Here is a 21,083-nt window from a genome sequence, read left to right on the forward strand (position 1 = left end):
CTCATCTCAGAATTCCCCCCACCACTTCTACGGCAACAACGTCACCTCTATTTTTATGTCCTATTCAAAATGCTGCGCTTTCCTTGCCTCAAGCTCATTTCAAACACAAAATCACCCACATTGACGTGTCCTCCTTAAACCTAAATGGATGAATCCAATCAGACGTCTTCTCCCTAACACCCCACCAGCAACTTCCCTCCTGGAGGTTTTCAGTTTGCAACAATCTGTGGAGCCGAGGCTTTCCATTGTACAATTGGAAAGAATCAATTAGATATCTTAAAATTCTCCCCATAGTGACCATAACTCCCTGAACATGTCTACAGCACATGGTACACTAGAGGACGTCACGCCTCGAGGCCAACCACGTGAAGTCTGTTTCTGATTGTTTGGGCGGAGACATTCAGACCAGTGGCCTGCCGGAGGTCATTCTATAAGGCTCGGGCAGCGAGCCTTACAGAATGTTTGTTCCTTTTTGCACAAAGCATCAATCGGTCCTGCTGATGGGTTGAGGACCTTCTATGCCCCTGTCCAGCTCTCCTGGAGTAACTGACTTTCTCCTGGAGTCTTCTCCGTGTTGGGAGGCACCCCAGCACAATCTCCATAACAGAAGAGGTTTCAAAGTAGCCAGTATTCTATTGGTATTTGTATCATTTAAATGGTACTGTTATCTGTTGTGGTATCATTTTATCTAGCACTAATACTTATTAAAAGCCTTATAAAAAGGACTTGAAATTGGAGGAAGAGTTCTTCCTGTAAACTACTGACAATCAAACCCACAAGCCATTGACTCAATTTGGATTTTTTCTGGGGTGTTTTGCAAAACAGTTTGATATAACAGGAAAAAATAGGGTGAGAGGTCAATTATAAGATGAAAAAGGCATCAAAGGTGAAATAAGTAAGGAGAGCAGCTATCGACCACTTCAGTCCCAAACCGCCTCCAACCATTCTTTAGCCAGAGAAAGTCAACTCCGCCCATTGGTTCTCCCCCCTAAAATATCTCCATTGTCATAGCTCATTGACATTCCTTCACCCCGTCCCACCTCCTCTACCTCCCGCCCACCCTCCCAACACTGCTCACCACAGATTGGCGAACACCAACAGGTGCTTCGCCCCACAGGCCTCCTGGTCCAAACACTCCCTGCATGTGCATCTTATCAGGCCGCGGTTTCACCCATGCGACAAGGGACAGCAGAGGCAGAGCAGAGCTGAACACAGCTGGAGGTGCCAACGAGCCAAATGGTGGTGTGCATGTAGCTAAGAGGCCGACAGGTGTGTCTTTTTGGAACCCAACGAGATTCTAAACTGCCGATACAGCAGAAAGTGGGGGTTTTGACTGGACGTAAAAGTATAAGATGTCATGACCTGCATAAGTGGACAACTGAAGATGAACGTGATCATTCATGCCAGGATGAACTTATTTATCATCGGATGCAGCTGCCTTTGTGTCGGCTTTGCTGGTAAGGACTGCTGGTGTGGATTTCCCTGTGAATTTGGATGTAAAGCATGTAGGATTAGTTGGCACTAATATCAGCAGCTAACAAACACAAACATACTGGACTGTGTCTTTTGAAGTGAGACGTACATAAGGACATAGATATTCCTCTCTGGCATTGACTTTTGTCCCTTTTGGGAAGTGCACTGCCCTTGTTGGCTACCTGGCGTCACCTCTACCCATTTCCTGTTTGGGTGTCCTGAGAAGAATCTTTTCCACCTCTGTTTTCAAGAATACATTTGAAAATGACCGTACTTTGCCACTAGAGCTAGCTATAGTAACCTGTCTGACCTGATAACAAGCGTTTGACATCCCACTGCACTCAACTGCCAGCTCAGTTAAACTGTTATTGATTCTACCTCCCCAATTTGGTTTTTACTGGTGGATAAAATCATAATTAGAATTGATTTTGGGTGACTGGTTTGTATCCGAGATCAGCTGATGGGCTTTGACTTTGACTTTTCGACCCTTTAGTGGGAGTGTAAAGGAAAAGCCCAGGTTGTTGACCTCACCAGGGGGCTTATTGGGCATTGCTCCCCTATGTCGGTGGCTGATTGTATAACTGTATTACACCAACAACATATAGAGAAGGGGAGAAGTCTGTAAAAGATGTTTGACTTGATCAGCTAAAAAAAAAACAAGACCACCTTATTATGGAACATATAATGAACCATATTAGAGCACCATTGTTTGTTAATCAGTCTATTTCTGTCCCTGATAGAGCCGGTATGCGAGACTTGCCTTTGATCCCGGCCCCCTGCTGCATATCAATTACATTAGCTCAGTCACCTTTGCTGCCCACCGTACGCCAGCGGCACCTGCCCTGCTGACTGCTTCCACCGCATGTCCCGTCTGTCCTTCTCCACATGTTGTTTTCTCACATGTGACGGTCCATCATCATCAGGCCACAAACACACACATCTTTGGAAGAGGAGTGCTAAATACCACATTCTGCTGAGGAGGTGACCACAATCCTACTGGACACATTTCTCTCTTTCACCCACCTCCAGTGTTTCCGTATCAGAAAGCAATATTAGATGCAATATTACACTGAGTTATGTGCGTGACACTATTACAATATGAATCAGTCACAGTATATTTTTAGCAGGCATCATCCCAGAGGGAATTGAACCCGTAGCCACTTTACAAATATGTTCCCTAAAAGGAAGTCAGTTTTTATATAATTAACATACAAGATGTTCCATTTCAAACAAAACAAAGCAACAACAAAAAAGGAAGCCCAGAAACTAGTAAACTTCCCTTACTAGGTTATTCTTCCAATATCTTTATTGCCCTTCATTTTTACAGCCACTGGGGGCTGTGGACTCTTTTTTTATTTTTTATTTATTCCCCCTCATCGTCTGTGTCTCTTTGCACCGGCCCTTTTTATTCAGGAGCCTCAGAGACGGAGCGGAGGCTCCATCAAAAGCTCTTTGAGAACTACAACATGAAAGTCAGGCCAGCTGCCTACTGGGAGGAGAAGGTGATGGTTCGAGTGGGGATGACCCTCTCACAGCTCGTCAGCCTGGTAAACACACACACACACACACACACGCACACACACAAACGCTGGCCAGATCCCTGCTAGCTGCATATACACAATTAGTTTCCATAGAACAGGATTGAAAGTAACAGCACTGTCAGATACAGGAAGAAGATCCAGTGGCAACAAAAACACGTTTCTCTCTCTCTCGCTGCAGAACGAGAAGAACGAAGAGATGACAACCAACGTGTTCATGAACCTGGTATGGGGATGAAAACATTCTGTCCTCAAAGGGACTTGTCTTGCCTTTTCTAGCCACAAATCATTTCTAGCCCTTTCACGCCTTCATTTCTGTCCCTCTCCCTCACTAACTGGAGTTCATGGATGTTTGTGGCCGCGGTCATTGAGATTTAAATGGCGCAGCAAAGACAGGACGCACTAGGATGTGGATGACGGAGACATCGGGGCACCGTACTACTATTTCTATCATTCACTGTCCCTTTGTGTCTTTTGTCACGCTCTCCACTCCCTCCGGCTTCTGCCGCCTTCCTTCCTTGCCAGGCGTGGACAGACTACAGGTTGTCATGGAACCCAGAGGACTTTGACAACATTCAAGTTTTGAGGATTCCTGCCATCAAAGTCTGGCGTCCAGACATCTACCTCATCAACAAGTGAGTGCCTTTTCAGTCGCATAGTCGTCCATATCATGGCTCAGTCACTCAGAGAATTTTCCAGCAATGCAAACATACAGTAGCAGTGTGTCTCTCGAGACATCAATGACAGTCGCTCCGCCCCTCGTCCACCGTCCAGATGGAAATACTTAAAGCACCAGTGTGCAGGATTTATGGGGCTTTCACAATATTAGATCATCACCACATAGAATTGTGGCCAAAATATTTCAAGATACAAATAAAATAGTAATATCTGTAGATATTGCAAACCTTTGTCTATTTTTAGGCAAAGCAATTACACATAAAATATAAGTGAAAGCGTAGACAATCTGTAACTATAACTGTGTGTAACATATGCCTGTTATTTACAAGTGAAATACTAACATGATAATATTTCATTTTATATTTAACATGTTTGTGTATGTTCATATCTACATGAATGCCCTGAATCGTTCCATTAGCATGTCTGCTGTCTCTCCCCACAGTAATGACGGTCAGTTCGACGTGGCTCTCTACGTCAACGTCTTGGTCTACAGCGATGGGACAGTCAACTGGCTCCCGCCCGCCATCTACCGAAGCTCCTGCTCTATCGAGGTACTTGTCCCACTGTTAAACTGTTACAAAAACATCTTTGTCTCATACTTTTACAAACCATCATCCAGAGTTTTTCCACTAATTAATTTCCACTCCCCCAGGTGTCGTACTTCCCATTTGATTGGCAGAATTGCAGCATGATTTTCCGCTCGTACACCTATGACGCCTCCGAGGTGGAGCTGCAGTACTTTCTGGACGATGAGGGCAAAGAGATTCAGGAGATTGTTATAGACGAGAATGCTTTCACTGGTGGGTGCCTGCATGTAATTCACACGGAAGCCACAGCCCTGTTTTTGTCATTGTCTTGATGCATGCACTAAATGTTTGTAATAATCCGAAGATTTTGTATGTTTGACCTTCCCATGTGTCTATTCCTCCTCAGAAAACGGAGAATGGGCCATCTGTCACAAACCCTCCAGAAAGAACATTAAGGAGGACCTGTATGAGGACATCACCTTCTACCTCATCATACAGAGGAAGCCTCTCTTCTACATCATCAACATCATCCTGCCCTGCGTCCTCACCAGCGTGTTGGCCATATTTGTCTTCTACCTGCCTCCTGGAGCAGGTCAGCACATCTGACCGGGTCTGATGTTGTGACTTCACATCACCACCAAGATGAAATGTGCCCCTTGACACAGTGTCTATTACAGGCAGCCTCATGAGGCAGGGCAGACTTTGAAGGCATTACTTTATATTTTAGTGACCTCAACAAGGAATCTACTATGTCTGTGGTCTTGTTGTGGCTGTAATTTATAATTTCAGACATAGCATGGGAAAATATGCAATAAGCAAAGCAAAGTCATCAATTGCCTCTGCAAAATGTCTTAAAGTCTGCCCTCGGCAACATGGAACAGAAACCAGCAGTGTAAGATTTGCTGCTTCACCGTTCTAACGAATTCTTCTGAACTCTGTTTGTCTGCAGGAGAGAAGATGACTCTCTCCATTTCTGTCCTCATCGCTCTGACTGTTTTCATGCTTCTGCTGGCTGACAGGGTCCCAGAGACTTCCCTCGGCATCCCAATTATTGTCAACTACGTGTTGTTCACCATGATCCTGGTCACGTTCTCTGTCATCCTAAGCGTAGTTGTCCTCAACCTGCACCACAGAACGCCCAGCACACACATCATGCCGACCTGGGTCCGAAAGGTGAGGCTGGGTTTAACCAATTCCCTCAGTTTTTTGTAAAAACCTGATTTTGCTGATTTACTTACCTCTGATGTACAGGTGTTTATTCACTTCCTGCCCAAGTACATTGGCATGACGAGGCCCAACCCAGAGGAGCCTCTGTTAGAGGAGGAGTCTAGTGAGGACTCGCCCATCCGAGGCCTCAATGGCAGGCAGCCTGGAGGAGAGTACTTCTTCCGAAAGATCAACCCTGACCTCGTCGCTCCGTGGAGAGGCCGGTAAGTGAGTCCACGGAACAGAACGGTGTCCCATTTCATCTAAATGAAAAGTACATTGGAAACAGATCAATCAGTGTTCAGTCTTCTTTTTTGTTACTCTTCTTGTCACGGGATTTTTTGTAACTGATATCCACTTGTGAAAGTATCTTAGAACTTACTGTCAAAACAAAATGAGGCTTCCCATTACTGTTAGAAAACATCTTGTGACGTAGAGTGGGAGTCGTCCCACATTTCAACTGGAATAATAGTGTGCTGCTTATATTGAAGCTCTCAGACGCCTTAGACCAAGTTGGACAGAATGACTTCAGCATGCAATAATAAAATGCATTTTGTTCTGCCTTCGCAAAAGCACTACAATAAATATGTCACATTTATTCATAATTTCTTGTTCGCGCAAAGAAAATCACATCGGTTTAATAAACCAAAAAAAAAAGAATGTGAAAAGGCTCCGAAGATGAACAAGGCTCTGGGGCTGAGTTATTGAAAGACATTACCTGCCAAAGAGGTTCTAGTGCCTATATTCTCACCTGTCAAGACTGTTAAACACCCCAGACCTCAAATAAAAGTAATCCGAGCCATTAATCCTGATTCTGCCCCCTTTCCACTGCTAAGATGTGTCGATCCTGACGTGACTCTAGCAGAAAGCCATTTCTATTAATGTTAATAAGATCCAGCACGGGCATGAATCTTCTTTTTAGAGAGTGTCAAAGTGTGAATGTTGTGTCTGATGCCAGGCTCGCTACTATATTAAGGTACACTGTGCAGTTGGCAGAAATACAGCCATCACAACGGCAGCTCAGACTATTTGTTAAGACGGTACCAGTATGTGCATTGCATATTTAATACAGCCGCATGAAAGGTACTCTGACGATTGAAAAGAGGGTTTAATGATTCTGCCAAATGCCAAAAGCTGCCCTTCATAACTATATATGTTAGTATTCTGTTTTACTATTGGTCCAACATGTATAGGATGTTTCAAGGGTTATTTATTCAATGATAAGTGCACTGTCATTTGGGATTTTTGTTACGTATTAACAATAAGCAAAAAAAACAACGTTGGCCTGTCATAAATTGGTTCACCACAATCCAGAGTGACAGTAAAGAATGATTTGATGGGTGGCCACGACTGAATGATTGTAACTGAACAAAACGCTCCAACAAGCCTCTTGGCAGAGTGATTGGATTGACTGTTAATTAGGTAGCGTCTACACAGGATGTCTTTTATTTTGTTGTTTTAAGTTTATGAAATTGGGAGTTGAACCAGAGCATGGGTATTTAGATCATCACATCTAAAAGGGGACAGCATGTAACATTTAGGGGTATTAATACATATTATTCAACAGTGTGTGTCCCGGATCTGAATAGTTTGGGTGAAACTCTCCACCTGCAGATACCGTAAAAAAGCAAAGGCTCCCATCTAACATGTAGAAATCACTGGCCTTTTTGTAAGCTAATGTAATTGTCACTGTTGATTTCACACTGATTAAAATTTGAATCAGTGTGAAACCACCGGAAAATCCCAGTGGAGACGTACATGGCCATATGTCATATTACAAACCACCACCAGGGGACAGTGTTCAGAATGTGTCTTAAACCAACAAGATATGGTATTCAAGGCAGGGTACATTTTTTTCCCGAAAGCACTCTCAGAACTGCTTTCTACAAGGGCAAGGGGTGATGTCTAGATACATTACAGGCATCTGGCCCTCCCAGAAACCTTGCCAAGGTTGCAATGGTCCATTACGTTTTTTTTTCAAAAGGATTTGATCTTCGTTCCACTGTCTTTTGGTTTGTGATGACCTTGAATAAAATGAGACAATTTAATGTTATTATAAAACCCGCAACTACTGAGGCTATAATGACAACAGGTCTTGGCTGTAGCACTACACACAACCCGGGTAGAAATTCTAAAGTGACAGTAACAAAAGTATTTGGAGCAACGATATATGTATACACACACACACACACACACACACAGATTTAATGGTGAAGGCCATGGCGAGTGGAGGAATTTCAAATTCGATACCTTCAATAGTTTTATGTAAAACTATAGCCAACCGCTCTTTGCTTTTAGTGTTTTGAACTTAATAACTTAATAAATGGAAAGCAGTTATTTTTTACCCTTTTCTTTGCTGAAGCAAAAATGATCCCTATTCACTTTGCAGAATGATCAAAATCATATATTTATGGTAGGCTGAAACCATTGGATAATAATTATTGATGAATTAATGTTTTGATCACTTTGATGTTGCAGCTGGTAACAGTGGAGGTTTTTGAACTACTTTATACACTTATTAACAAAGTTACATACTTAACTAGATATAGTTTAGACATAGTTTATTTATATTTTGGATAGACAATCTATCTACTATGATGATGAACGAATTGTTCACCTCCCGACCGTGTCATCAGAGAACTTTTTTAGACGGCATGACACAGAGTTGTGCTGGAAGTAGGGCTGAGCGGTATACCGGTTCAAGCTGTATACCGGTATGAGATTTCCGTCCGGTATAAATATCTCATGTACCGTTCATACCGGTGTTACGCCATAACAACGGCCATTGCTCTCTCAGATTTTATTTTTACACGTCATCACAGAGCGGAGGCTAAAAATAACACAGGAAAGCACTTGGGTAAACTTACGAGAACTCCACCCTAATGGTACATTAGCACCAAATGCAAAGCGAATTATTCGCGCGAGCAGATGCCACAGCATGAATACACTTTATTAAATGGCCGCTCACCGGAGACACTCACACAGCTGAGACTGAACGCCTGTAAGTTAGTTTGTGTCCAACCGAGAGACGCTGGCCCCAAGCCTGTAAGGGTTACAGGTAGTGGACCCCAAAAGCACAACTCTGAGACAGAAATCCAATCAGAAATCCAAGTTCTTTACTAATTCAGTCAGGGTCACACAGGGGCAGGCGGGGAATCCGTAAACGAGAATGGGCGGGGTTCAGAACCAGGATGGCAATCAGACAGGTGAACGAATCCGAAAAGAGGCAGGCGGAGAGTTTGTGGTCAAAAAAGGGAGGCTAAGTCAGGACGGGATATCAGGTTAATCGAGAAACGCTGGAAAACTTGGCATACACACAAGACAATCTGGCAGAGGGCAAGTAAATGCAATAAAATACCTTATTGATCTCTGCATTAATTCATGTTACACTATTCACTAAATCAAATATAGACTATTATTACGATTGTCAATAATATCAATGATGACATAATGATAACATATCCTTACAATAGTACAAAATGAACAGGCAAGAGTTTGCATATAGGCTAGTCTAACATTTAAAACATCTCAAATACACGTTATGGCAATTTTTATTTAAAAATAATCTTAACAATATCAGTATTAATGTTATGTATGTATGTATTTATTTAAATGACAAGTGCTAAAACTGTATGTGATAACAATAACTTACAAAAGAACACTAACAAAAACAGTGATTTCACTTTGGGTTTTATTGCTAATATATTTTTCACCTGAGACTGCGCGTATCCATGTGCTGTGTTAAATAAGCAAATTCTAGGGAGGTGAATATTGTTCCAAATAAATCACAATAATGTGTTGCTTACTGGATTGTCACTCTAACCATGTTGACCCGCCACCCAGCGCTGGCTCCAGAAACGCCTCCACGGCCCCCTGAAGCACGCCCCTTGGTCCGCATCTCTCATCCCGTTCCAAAGGCGTCATATTTAGCCCCGGCTAAGCCCCACACCTGCGTCCACTGTCGCCAGCCACTAAGTCTCTGTTTTGGTCTGGACATTAGGGGTTAATCCTGCAGAAAGGAGGTGGAAGGAGGTGGGAGCAATAGATACAGGCACACGAGTGGAAGGGGAAGGCCGGCGCCGAGTGATCGGGCCAGAGGATGTTTTTGACGTTTTTTAATTTGGACAACATGGTCACTGGTCCGTGATGTACAGTCTTTCCCTTCGCTTATCCGTCTTTGTCTTGTTATTGCTGGAATGCATCTTTCAGTCCCTTTCGATTTACAGCTATTAAAACTGTTCAGCTTTTAAAATATTTTACTCCTTCAGGAGAGGGGTGCGATGACTTTTCAGTCATGATATAATATTTTGTCAGGTGTGCCACAAATTTCAGTCTTCATTGCTTCATTTTTGGATCGACTTAGTTTTGCGTCTAAGAGTAGGCTACTTGTTTGACGCGTGGACGTAATCCGTGGGCGTGGACGCGTGTGCCTTTGATCAGCGGGAACGTGGCAGCTGCGCCTTCACAGTTCAGATACGCGCATGCACTCTGACACAGGTGATTGGTATTAGCTGATTAGTGGAGTCACATGACGGAGCTATTTTTTCTTTTTAATGGGTGTATATTGCAAAGTTCTCATTTCTGTATTTTCAGCATTTAAAAAAAAATCCATTTAAGCTTTTCTTATTTCTGCTGTGTCTCAGCAAATATTTGGGAATGCATTTCAGCTTGCCGGTATTTTGTCATTTCAGTATTTTCAGCCATTCTTTGAAATTCATTTCAGCTTTTAGCTTTCAGCATTCTACTGCATTTTCAGCTGGAAACCCATTTTCTAGGTCTGTCAGAGACTTAGTTAGAAGCCAGGTTCTGTCCTCTGACACAGTTTGCAGTGTGTGTGCGCAACAGACCTTATTTCCGCATTACGTCATCCACGGGTGTTTTATGTCCGTTCATTTTAGGAATGTTGTACTCAATGCCCACATGTAAATGTATACACAAAGTGTTTGTGTCAGATGGGGAGGGGCACCATGGATCTGCAGTAATGAATACAAACTGTGGAATGTGGATGGCATGCAACATGTAAACCGCCAGCCCTGAGCTGTGGTCACACACACACACACAACCATTCCTGCAGGAGTTCTGTGGTCGCTGCTTTTTATTGTCCTGCAATCCATCTGCTGTCACACTGTCTCCATGTGACTCTAATAACTTGTCCTGCTCCTTCGCCGACGCCTTTCCTTCTCTGCTGACGGACGTTCTGCACTTTATGAACGTGATGCACACCCTATTTACACTACATGCATCCACTGCATGGACTGCAGACGTGCCACTCAGACAGGTGCAGTGTGGAAGAGGTGACACACACAAAGTGTACCGGCCTCTAATGTTTTTCCATGACTGACCTTGACTTAAAAGAAGGCAACATGTTTTAAAGCCTGAAATATATCTTAAAAATATAGAAAACTGTATTGGACGGGAACATATAATTCTTACAAATACGTAGTGCCTTTACAAAGTATTACCCCCCCACTCATTCCAGCCCTTGGATGTTTCAACCTTTTGCTGCTTTTATATATTAAATCATCAGATAGATCATGTTGACAATAATTTGCAAACCCCTTTAAAATATATCTTTACATAATAAATTAAATTAAATAAAGGTACGGTAAATTATTTCATAAATATTCACACCCCTCAAGTCACTATTTAGTAGACTGCAGTCACAGCACAGAGTCTGCGCGGATATTTCTCAATCAGGCCTCTCCATTCTTCCATGCAAAATAGCGTAAGCTCTATCAGGCTGCTTGGGGATGGTATACAGCTCTTCAAGTCCAGCCACAAATCTCCATTGGATTGAGGCCAGAATATTCACCTTGTCATTGAACTTTTTCTGTTAATAAATGTTCTTTAAGTAAGTTCCCTTCTACCTATAAAGGCTTCCATGGCCTGTTGCTGAAGAGCACGTTCTCCCCGTGTCTGCGTGGGCTCTCTTGGTACCGGCTTCCTCCCACAGTCCAAAGACCAGCTCCAGGGATTAAGTTAATTTGTGACTTCAAATTGAACGTTTGTCTCGGTCAGCCTGGCAATTGATTGGCGACCTATCCAGGGTGTTGGCTGGGATTGACTCCAACCCCCCTGTGTGAAGGATAAGTGGCTTCGATGACTGACTGACTTTAAAGGGTGGGGTGTGTCAATATTTATGCAAAAATGAATTTTCGTCACTGTAACAGGATGGCACAGGGGATTCGGAATCACTGGCAGCGCAGCAGTCAAAAGGCAGAGGATGTCATTGGAGCAATTTGATCCAACAAAATAAAGAAACAAACAAATAACTACAGGTATCTTCCGCGTTCGTCAAAACCAACTCAACTTTACGCAAGCCGGGCCGCTATCCGGCTTGCCGGAGTCCTCTCCCAACCTGTGTCTTCTCGCTACTCCTTCTTTTTGTACCCCCCTTGATGAGGAGGTCCAGGTGTGTCTCCTGGCACACCTGATCGCGATGAGCTTGATTCCCCGATGGTGTAGGTGGCAGACCTTTAGCTGGAACATACACCCCCTTCACTACTATGCCCCTCAGCCCTTTGCAACACAAATTAGGGCAATTCAACACATATTTTGATTAATTAATTGGTTAACATATTTTAAATAAAAATAAAAAAACAATCACCACTGCCAATGATGAGCACCTGTTAAGAGGGTCAATTCCTAGTTTCTAAAAATCTGTTTTCATTTTGAAATTATAGCTTTTTGCCAAACAAGGCAAATTATATTGTAGCATGCTGACCGCTTATCTTACTTACTTGTATGTTACATTTCTGATGAATCGGTCAGTCAACCATAACAACTTGTGTGTTAGTTCTTACTGATCCTGTCATTATGTGTATTACCTATGTTTGTATTCAGTTAAATTGTGTTAAGCGCAGTGCGAAAAAACCTTGTTTGCATAAACTAGTAAATCTAATTTGAAAATACAGTAATTTCCCAAAAAATAAATGTGAAAACTTACCATTGTAAAAACTAGAGACACATTTTTCAGCCTCAAATGCATAATATATCCAAGTTTTACAAGCGGTGAGGGGTGAATGGGATGGAGGAAGATGAATTGTCACTTCAAGCTTTTGCTTAACAACGTGGTCGGTGACCTGGCCTGAAGTATTAGAACAAACAAATATGCATATTTTCTTTGAACTTCAAGGATACATAAATGTGGAGTTTTTTTTTTTAATGCCTAAGATATAATTTCAAGGTGATTTATTTATGGTCGTGCAGTTACTGTATCCACAGAAGCACGAAGGCACTACAAGAACGCTGCCTTTCAGACCTCACTACTCAAATGTTTTGCTTCATGGAACAGCTGTGCAAGGGCTTAGAATGACGGGGTCAGAGGTCACTGCATCACATGAATGTTGACCGGGTGTTGTGTCACTGCTGCTGCTGTCACTCAGTGTGCAGAGCAGCTACAGCCTGTGATCTTGATCTTGTAGAGGGCACACAAGGTCACACAGTTGAGGAGTTAGGGAGCACACACAGTCAGCGGGGGTTTGGGTCAGCAAAGGTGAGCTGTGCTGGTGACATCTGCAGCATCAATCTGAGCCTACCGAGCATCTGGGAGGGCTGTTTGGACTTCCAGAGGACATGTATGAACATTACTTTTGCAAAGCTGAATGGAAACATCCTCTTACTTTGTCCATTTGTTTATTCTCTTGTTCACTGAAAAACACTAAGACTGAATACCAAATAAATATCATTGGATAAAAATACATAAAAATAACAGTTAATGCACGTTTTCTATTCATCCTTAATGCCTATAATTTGTAATATTTACAACATGCCAGTTTACGTTTTTAGTTTCCTCATGTTGTGATTTTGAATACAAATTTTTCATTTTTAATTAGTTACTTATTAAAGATAAAATAGCTGGTACCTTAACCAATCATATGCAAGTTTTTTCTTTTCTTTTTATTTTGCATATACTAATATACAAAAATAAATCAAATTTAATGATTTATAAAAGTTTAATAATTTTAAATAATGATAGAAGTAGATCTGGTGCAATGAATGACTCTTCGGTTGGCACCTACTAATAAGACATAATTAAATGCACAGCAGTATTGGTTAAGAAGTTAACAAACTGTTCAGTCTACAGCTAAAGAGCTGAACCTCTGCAGTTGTTTTCTGTTATGTTTTATGGATTTTCCATGCATAGTTTTACATTTTTACAATTTATTCTCTGGAATTTGAAGATTCAAACCACTCTGCTGTGTGTAGCTAAGCCAGACATTATTCTGGAAAAGGACGTTTCTAACAGTGGTATTATTGAGCACATGGCATTTAGGAAACATTTGGTTTGAATGACGTTGAATCCAACATAATTCCTCGTTGCAGCACTTCCCATTTTCCCACCACTTCCCCACTGCTTTGTTTTAGATGTGAGAGCACGGTGCAGCTCCAGCGGCTTCCGGACACTAACAGCTACTGTCTGATCCTCCCTCCCAACCTGAAGTCAGCCATCTCTGCCGTGACTTACATGGCGGAGCAGCTGAAGAAGCAGGACATGGACGACACGGTGAGAAACTGAGCACAACACGTCTCGCGCTGTCAGGCTGCTCGTTATTCTGTCTGTCACATGCAGCACATTGCTGACTCAGGGTTTACAGTAAGTGCTCTAGTATGTGTGTGTGTGTGTGTGTGTGTGTGTGTGTGTGTTGTCTCCAGATAACAGGGGACTGGCAGTTCATCGCCCTCGTAGTTGACCGTCTCTTCTTGTGGTTGTTTGTCATCATCACCACCCTGGGCACCTTGGCCATGTTCTTGGATGCCAGTTTCAACTACACGCCCGATGAGCCCTTTCCTTAGAAGACAAAACACCAATAAGCAAAGACAGTCGGGCTGCCATGCATTGTTTGACCTCACTTCTTATTGGTGACTTCTGAGATATCCACGAATCACCTCTTCCATATTTCTGTGGTGAGCCTATGGAATATAGAAACATGTATACAAAACCACAAAATAACAGACGTTGTGTATAGATTTATAAAAAGGTAAATGTGGTCACACATTGACTCAATCATGTATTTAACACATTGTGATAATTGATTTTTTTTCAGTCTGAAAGTTTAAAATACATTTTTCTCATGAGTGACAGTGTTTGCCTTCTTTACTTGTCCTGTGCAATAACAGTGATGACTTACGTGTTGGCCTGTGGCCACAAGGGGGCAGTAACATAATGTGAATTCAGAAGATGAGCGCCCTGCCAAATACAGTGTGTGTGTACACACATATCGTAAAATCAGGAATGAAAAATATAGTTCAATGTCATCTTTACATCACCAATTTGAATGGAAAACAACAATATACTGTAGAACGTATGCAGATACAGAGGACCCACGTGTATGTCTAAGGATGGGTACCGATAAAGAGCATTAATGAGGCCCGGGTAGTAATCACGAAAGATCAGAGTATTGATAAGATTCGATGTTATCGGTGCTTTTAGTTCTTTTAAGTTCTTTTTCATGCTTCGGTGTACGGCGATTCATTATCACGCTGCAGCGTGCAGCTCCTTTGATCCTTCGCCTACACACAGAAAAGCAGGGAGGTATGGGGCGCCGTTTGTAAAATGTTGCACGTTCCAAAATCCTTCGCAGTTTTTCCTCATTTAGCATTATCATATGAACAAAAAAGCACGACAATATTCACATATAGCATTTAGAGAGAAATTTGTGTACATTCATGCAATAACTTTAACAAGGATAATGTTTGGCAGGAACAAAGTTGTTAAATAATATTAATGTTAAATCTAAATGTAAATCTGAATGTTAAATCTAAATGTTAAATCTAAATGTAAATGTTATATCTAAATGTTAAATGTAAATGTAAATGTTAAATGTAAATGTTAAATGTAGAGTCTACATTTAGCTCTACATTTAACATTTAAGACTTGTCAACTGAATATTACAATAATTACGGTAATTCACGCCTCGGCAGGACAAGCTGGCAAGTCCGGATGAATTAGTTCTTGTTATAGAGCCGTGAACCCCCTCTCCACTGCGGTCATGCGGACCGCATTTCAAAATGAAATGTGCCTCTATTTTATGGAATGCCGTTTTAGTCAAAATTAAATAAATGAATAAATACATGAAATATGCATTTGAAATACATCATAAAATAAAGAAATGAGGCAATAAATACATATATATTAAATACATTTAATTATTTTATGGTACTTTAATTTCATAATGCCACTTTTCATTTCATGGTACTTTTATTTCATAATGCCACGTTTCATTTCATGGTACCTTTATTTCATAATGTCACGTTTCATTTCATGGTGCTTTTATTTCATAATGCCACTTTTCATTTCATGGTACTTTTATTTCATAATGCCACTTTTCATTTCCAGAGTCTTTTATTTCATAATGCCGTTTTACATTTACAGAGACTTATTTCATAATGCCGTTTTACATTTCACGTTCTTATATGCAAATCAGGGGGCGTGGCTACATCTCACATTCAGAAAAGACAACAGAGCCGTGTGCAAAAAAAGGATAGCTAATGGAAGACATCGGTGGGCTCCGAGGTAGCATGCTAGCATTAGCAGATCAAATCGATCAACATTGGTTTTCTGCAGATACGATTTTGACACATATTGAGGGTTTTTTGGACATACTAGGTCGGATAACTGCTCTTCAAGATGTATACATAGACGACGAAGTTTTGAATTGTTTAAGACTGTTTGAGCACCGCATGCGTGTGGAAGAGGTCCAAGTTGATGAAGTCAACATTAGCGCTGGTACTACAAGCACAGGTGCTGGACGCCCGCTTCTGGATATTCCTGGCGACAAGCTTTCTAACTTTGTGTTGTTCGGTCTATCAACCCGAGAAATCGCGGATCTGTTTGGTGTGTCATCCAGCACGATTCAGAGGAGATTGGCCGAAGAAGGCCTTAGGTAAGTTAACTTACTTATTGAGCTAAAGAGTAGGCTATGGTGGGCAGTGCGCAGTGTGCAGTATGTGCAAATATTTAGGGATGTTTAAAGGTTTTAGAATATATGGGAAAGTATATAGTCCAGGATCCACAGCCCGTAAAGGGGGGCAAAAAGCGCCAGTATTATAAATGTTTTTGCCCACCATAGCCTACTCTTTAGCTCAATAGACAAGTTTCCTGGGCACTTCCGCTTTACTTCCTGTTTCTGCCAAGAACTTCCGGCGCAGGCTGAGTAGTGGTGTAAAAATGGCTTTGGAATGGCAACATTCGACCGAAAATCTTGTTAAAAATGGTGTTTTGACCATTCCGCATCCAAGTAAGGTAACATCATGGGCGGACAAGATGTCGATATGGCCCAGCATCACAACATACAAGATCTTTTCTTATTTTATTGATTCCATGGCGGTGGATGGGAATGCAATTAATTACCTGAAAAGCTCAGAGGCGTTTCAGTACCTCCATTCCGACAAAGTGGGCTGTGTACTTTTACACGATATGGCCAGTTTAATTTACCTAAAGGCCGATGTTTAACCAAGCCAGTCCGTTAACAATTCAGCGCATAACGCCTGGGTTTTGGTTACCAAGACGGGAGATGTGGAGACTGCAGGCTGTACCTGTAGCCATGCAGCCGCCGTACTTTGGAAGGTACGTTAGCCCATCTTATGCTTGTATTAAGATGTTTGTATGTATCCGTGTGTTAATATATAACAGAACACGAAGAGTAATAAAAAGAAAAAGTAATCCCCTCTAGCCTGCCTGCACTAAAAGCATGCTTTAACCCTTCAAAGTCGACTGACGAGCGTCAAAGTGCGCACCCCTGACATATCTATTAATAGCTTCGGAATGGATAAAGGTATTAACTTACTTTTCTTTCTATGAAAATGCTGACATTGGTCTGCGTAATAATTAGTAGACTGTGTTGACTTCCGCGAATGATAAGCCTTCCGTATTTGAGTGCAAATCTATAGCGCCTTGTAGATGATTGATGGTGAAACACTCTCCTTCCGACCAAATATTCAGCAATCGCCACGAGTTGTTGCAACCGTGAACAGCACAATATGTCCCGGAGCCGTGTCGGCGTGTAACACCATCCATAGTTTACTTTTTCTGCACGCTAACCAAAGACAGTAAAAGACGCTAACTCGCTAACCGGAAGTGCTTGGCAGACACAACCGGAAGTCGTTGACAGAGTGAAAGGCCAATGGCGACCCGCCTATTTCACTCAGGAAACTTGTCTATAAGTAAGTCAACTTACCTAAGGCCTTCTTCGGAAAAGTTATTGCATGAATGTACATCAATTTCTCTCTAAATGTTTGAAAAAGTGACATGTGAATATTGTCATGCTTTTTTTTTCATATGATAATGCTAAATGTGGAAAAACTGCGCAGGATTTTAGAAAGTGCAACATTTTACAAACGGCGCCCCATAGGGAGGAGGCCGCGTGAACCTGCGCAAGTGAAGCTAACTCGACCCGACAACAACTAAGCTGGTTACTGTGCACAAAAGCCAAACCGCATCAATACATCTGCTCAACAAGCATAGGCATGTAAACAGAAGGGCAACGTTCTGGGCTACAAAGCAAACGTGTCTGTTAGAAAATATCGTATGTCCAAAAGTTGTGAACACGGCATTTGTACACTCATCAATTGCAGCTAGAAGCTAACAAAGAAACTGAAAAAAATGTGATCTTGATTACGGTGATATTTGTAACATTTCTTTCAGACAAACCTTCCCAAAATTATGGGAAAACAAACACCAAGCACCCGAATCATATCGGAATGTGACACAACGCATAACAGTTACTATGCTGGAATAATTCAATCAATCTGCTGGAGTGAATCGGTCTTTGTTTAAATTATTTGCTACTCATACAGTCTACTTTTGCAGGTAGACCCACTGCCATATATGAAAAACAATTGAGATGCACTACATACTCAAACTTTGAGCCCCACATTTGTAAGTAGTGCTGATTCTTTTTCCTTCCGCGGTCCTATTCTCATCAAATGCTTAAAAATTATGTTTACTCTTTACTCTTTTTTATATTTTCTTCTCACTATCAGAAGGAAAAAAAACAAATTGGCTCGCCACAAAATCAAGACGTTCCTGTTTTCTTTCCTAACACTCACTGCTTTGTCAGACATTGTTACGCTGCTTTACTGCCACCTGCTGGACTGGAGTGTGCCCCCGCAACACAGGCCCTCTACCGTGGCACGAAAGGAACCGCTTCCTGTGGAGGTTTGGTTTACAGTATAATACATTCCACAGTTACACTGTAGCCATTTTCCTGCTTACTGAGGCGCTGCAAGATGCCACAGAGTCTGTGATTGTCTCCGACTCTCTTAATATATTTCTACCATGTAGCACTTGCCAAGCTCTTAAGTTCACAAGACCAAGAACACAACCTTTTGGTCCCGTTCTGCTGCTGCTGCACAAAGGCTAAGTTGTGTTGCATAAGGAGACTAAGGGGGGAAAAGACAGGGGACATGTAGAGAGGGGCGCCATCCCCCTCATTTGTGCACAAAAAAGCTTTTCAGGGAAAAGCCGTGGCCCCAGCGTGTTTGATTGCTCATGCATGAGTGACTTCCAAGGGCACTTAAAGGACTTCAATCATTGGATTGGCACTCTACTTGCTCACTTCAGACCCAGGAGGCCTCAGCAGTGGGAGGGAGAGCCCCCGAGAGAATGTTGTTAGTGCCCTTCTTCGGGCTGATTTAGCTGTTTTCTTTTCCAGCTCCTACTGAGTGTGAAGCAACGGCTAAACCAGAAAGACAAATGTGTGTTTACGCTTTCAAATCAAGAGGTGTAGTGAAAGGGAGTGTGGGGGGGGGGAGCAATGTTCTTTTTGTGTCCTTTGCAATGCAGGTCCTGGGTGGAAAAGGCAGCCAAATAGACCTCAGATAAATCAGGTTACCTGTGGCAACAACACTGGTAGGGCTGGGACTGCCCCTTGATCTTCCTCTTCCTCATCTTCCTCTTCCACCTATCACCCAGCACCCTGTGCTCGCCTTTTTTTCCATTTGTTTTTCCTTTTCGCCTTTTCCTTCATCTTTCACATCCTGCCTTGATCCTAACAAGTCTTTCATCCTCCTCTTCCTCAACCTCTGTATCAAAGTGAAACAGATTCCTTGACCTATGGGGTCAATCCACAGCAACAAAGGGGCATTTGTTGGCCTCAACAGCAAATGCCTATTACCCTGGACACGCTAGGGGAAAAGAGTTATAGTGGGAGAAGAGGGGTAAGTAGGTGGGGAGGGAGGGAGGGCAAAAATGTGAGAAAATTAGCAAAGCGAGGGGTGGAGGAAGAGAAAGAAAAAAACGGTAACAGAACTGTGAAAGTAAAGCTTTATTACATTCTAAATGAGAAAACCCAGCCAGTAGGTGAGCCCATCCCCATCAACCTGGAAGTGGGGATAACCAGCAGGCTTATGGGTTATTACTTCCTCTTCCATTACTGTTGCACTGTTGTTAAGTCACAGTATGAAGTCACACACACTGCAGCGCCAAAAGCCTGACCCCTGCATTGGACAATGCGTGCCATTGTCTCGTAGTTTTGGCCCATTCATTGCGTGAGGGGGTTAATGGAATAACTATTGTGAATATTAGTCAGTAACAAGAGGTGTAAAATGCTACAGTTAAATTCGTGGATGATAAAAAGCTGAAAACATAAAGCGTTGATAAATACAATCAACTATTTCAGTTCTCCGGACGTTTGCCTTTGCACTGCAATTGCTTTTTTGTGGAATATGCAAATGCAGTGCATGTGGAAAAAGTCACACTTCATTCAATGTCCTGCAGATAATAAATAATAATAAATAAAATAATTCAGTCGGCAGTAGAAACACGTGTCATTCTTTTCCATATATGACTGAAGAGGACAGATGTTTTCTTCCTTTTCGTCTTAACATTGCATATTGACGTGCACTGGATTTCCCACAATCCTTTGCGTTCAGAACACCATTGTTTTCAATTTCTCACTGCAGATTTCTCAGCACAAAAGGATTTCAAATACATGTAGGATTGTAAATCTATATTCCTAGAACATTCCTTTATGCTTTAAAAATAAAATCCATGTTTTCAATCACAGACACGTCTAGATCCATCAGCCTAGATCTCCCCAAGGAGCCCTTTTGCAGAGCTTATCTAAAGCTGAATCCTATCTGGATTAGACTCCATATGATAGAGGCCACCAATGCCGGCCTCTGCAACACTTCAAGCTATAAAGTCCACCGGGTCCACTGGATATCTAAATTCAACGAAAGCTTTTCAGCTAGTAGGCAGAGGGTTTGTATATCCCACTGCTGAAGATATCTGCTGCCACCTTCACGTGACCGTACAGTTATTCTTTTGTTTCTCACCCAGCGGTTCACCTCATTACCACTTTACTAACAACAGGGAGGTCATCTGCTTGGAGCCAGTGTTTGGCGATCTGGGGTAAAAGGGCTGTTGGGAGTTTAGTAATTTGTGTTTTGGCAGGGACTTTAGTTATAGCATCAATCTGGGTCAGCGGGTATTCACACACATACACAAACAAACACACACACACACACGTACACACACCAACACTAATTTTCGAAAAGAAAACTAAAGAATATCATGAGACATTTGATGAAATATTTTCTTGTGAGTTCCAGACATAGAAAGAAAAGAAAACTGTATATAACTTAAGTTTTATACATTATTAAAGCTGGTATTTCGTTCCCCCATTAAAACCATGCTGTTTATATCCGGGCAAATATC

General features: G+C 42.0%; 1 protein-coding gene across 1 annotated transcript; it reads left to right on the forward strand.

The window, feature by feature from the left end:
* Positions 1 to 1,076: 1,076 nt before the first annotated feature.
* chrnb1l (cholinergic receptor, nicotinic, beta 1 (muscle) like) lies at positions 1,077 to 14,506 on the forward strand. Its single transcript, XM_040183238.2, has 11 exons — positions 1,077 to 1,457; positions 2,887 to 3,020; positions 3,193 to 3,237; positions 3,537 to 3,646; positions 4,132 to 4,240; positions 4,342 to 4,489; positions 4,623 to 4,808; positions 5,166 to 5,389; positions 5,468 to 5,646; positions 13,790 to 13,928; positions 14,078 to 14,506. Exons 1-11 carry the CDS (start codon positions 1,358 to 1,360, stop codon positions 14,216 to 14,218), a joined length of 1,515 nt encoding a protein of 504 aa, XP_040039172.2. The 5' UTR covers positions 1,077 to 1,357; the 3' UTR covers positions 14,219 to 14,506.
* Positions 14,507 to 21,083: the final 6,577 nt, after the last annotated feature.

The sequence above is a fragment of the Gasterosteus aculeatus genome, chromosome 7 (genome assembly GCF_964276395.1).
Source record: "Gasterosteus aculeatus chromosome 7, fGasAcu3.hap1.1, whole genome shotgun sequence".
Lineage (NCBI taxonomy): Eukaryota > Metazoa > Chordata > Actinopteri > Perciformes > Gasterosteidae > Gasterosteus > Gasterosteus aculeatus.

Excerpts from the sequence above, each read along its gene's own strand:
- chrnb1l (XM_040183238.2), top strand. The coding sequence starts at position 1,358 with ATGACCTGCATAAGTGGACAACTGAAGATGAACGTGATCATTCATGCC. Across the intron at positions 4,490-4,622 it reads AGACGAGAATGCTTTCACTG|AAAACGGAGAATGGGCCATC; the intron begins GTGGGTGCCTGC and ends ATTCCTCCTCAG. Across the intron at positions 5,390-5,467 it reads TGCCGACCTGGGTCCGAAAG|GTGTTTATTCACTTCCTGCC; the intron begins GTGAGGCTGGGT and ends TCTGATGTACAG.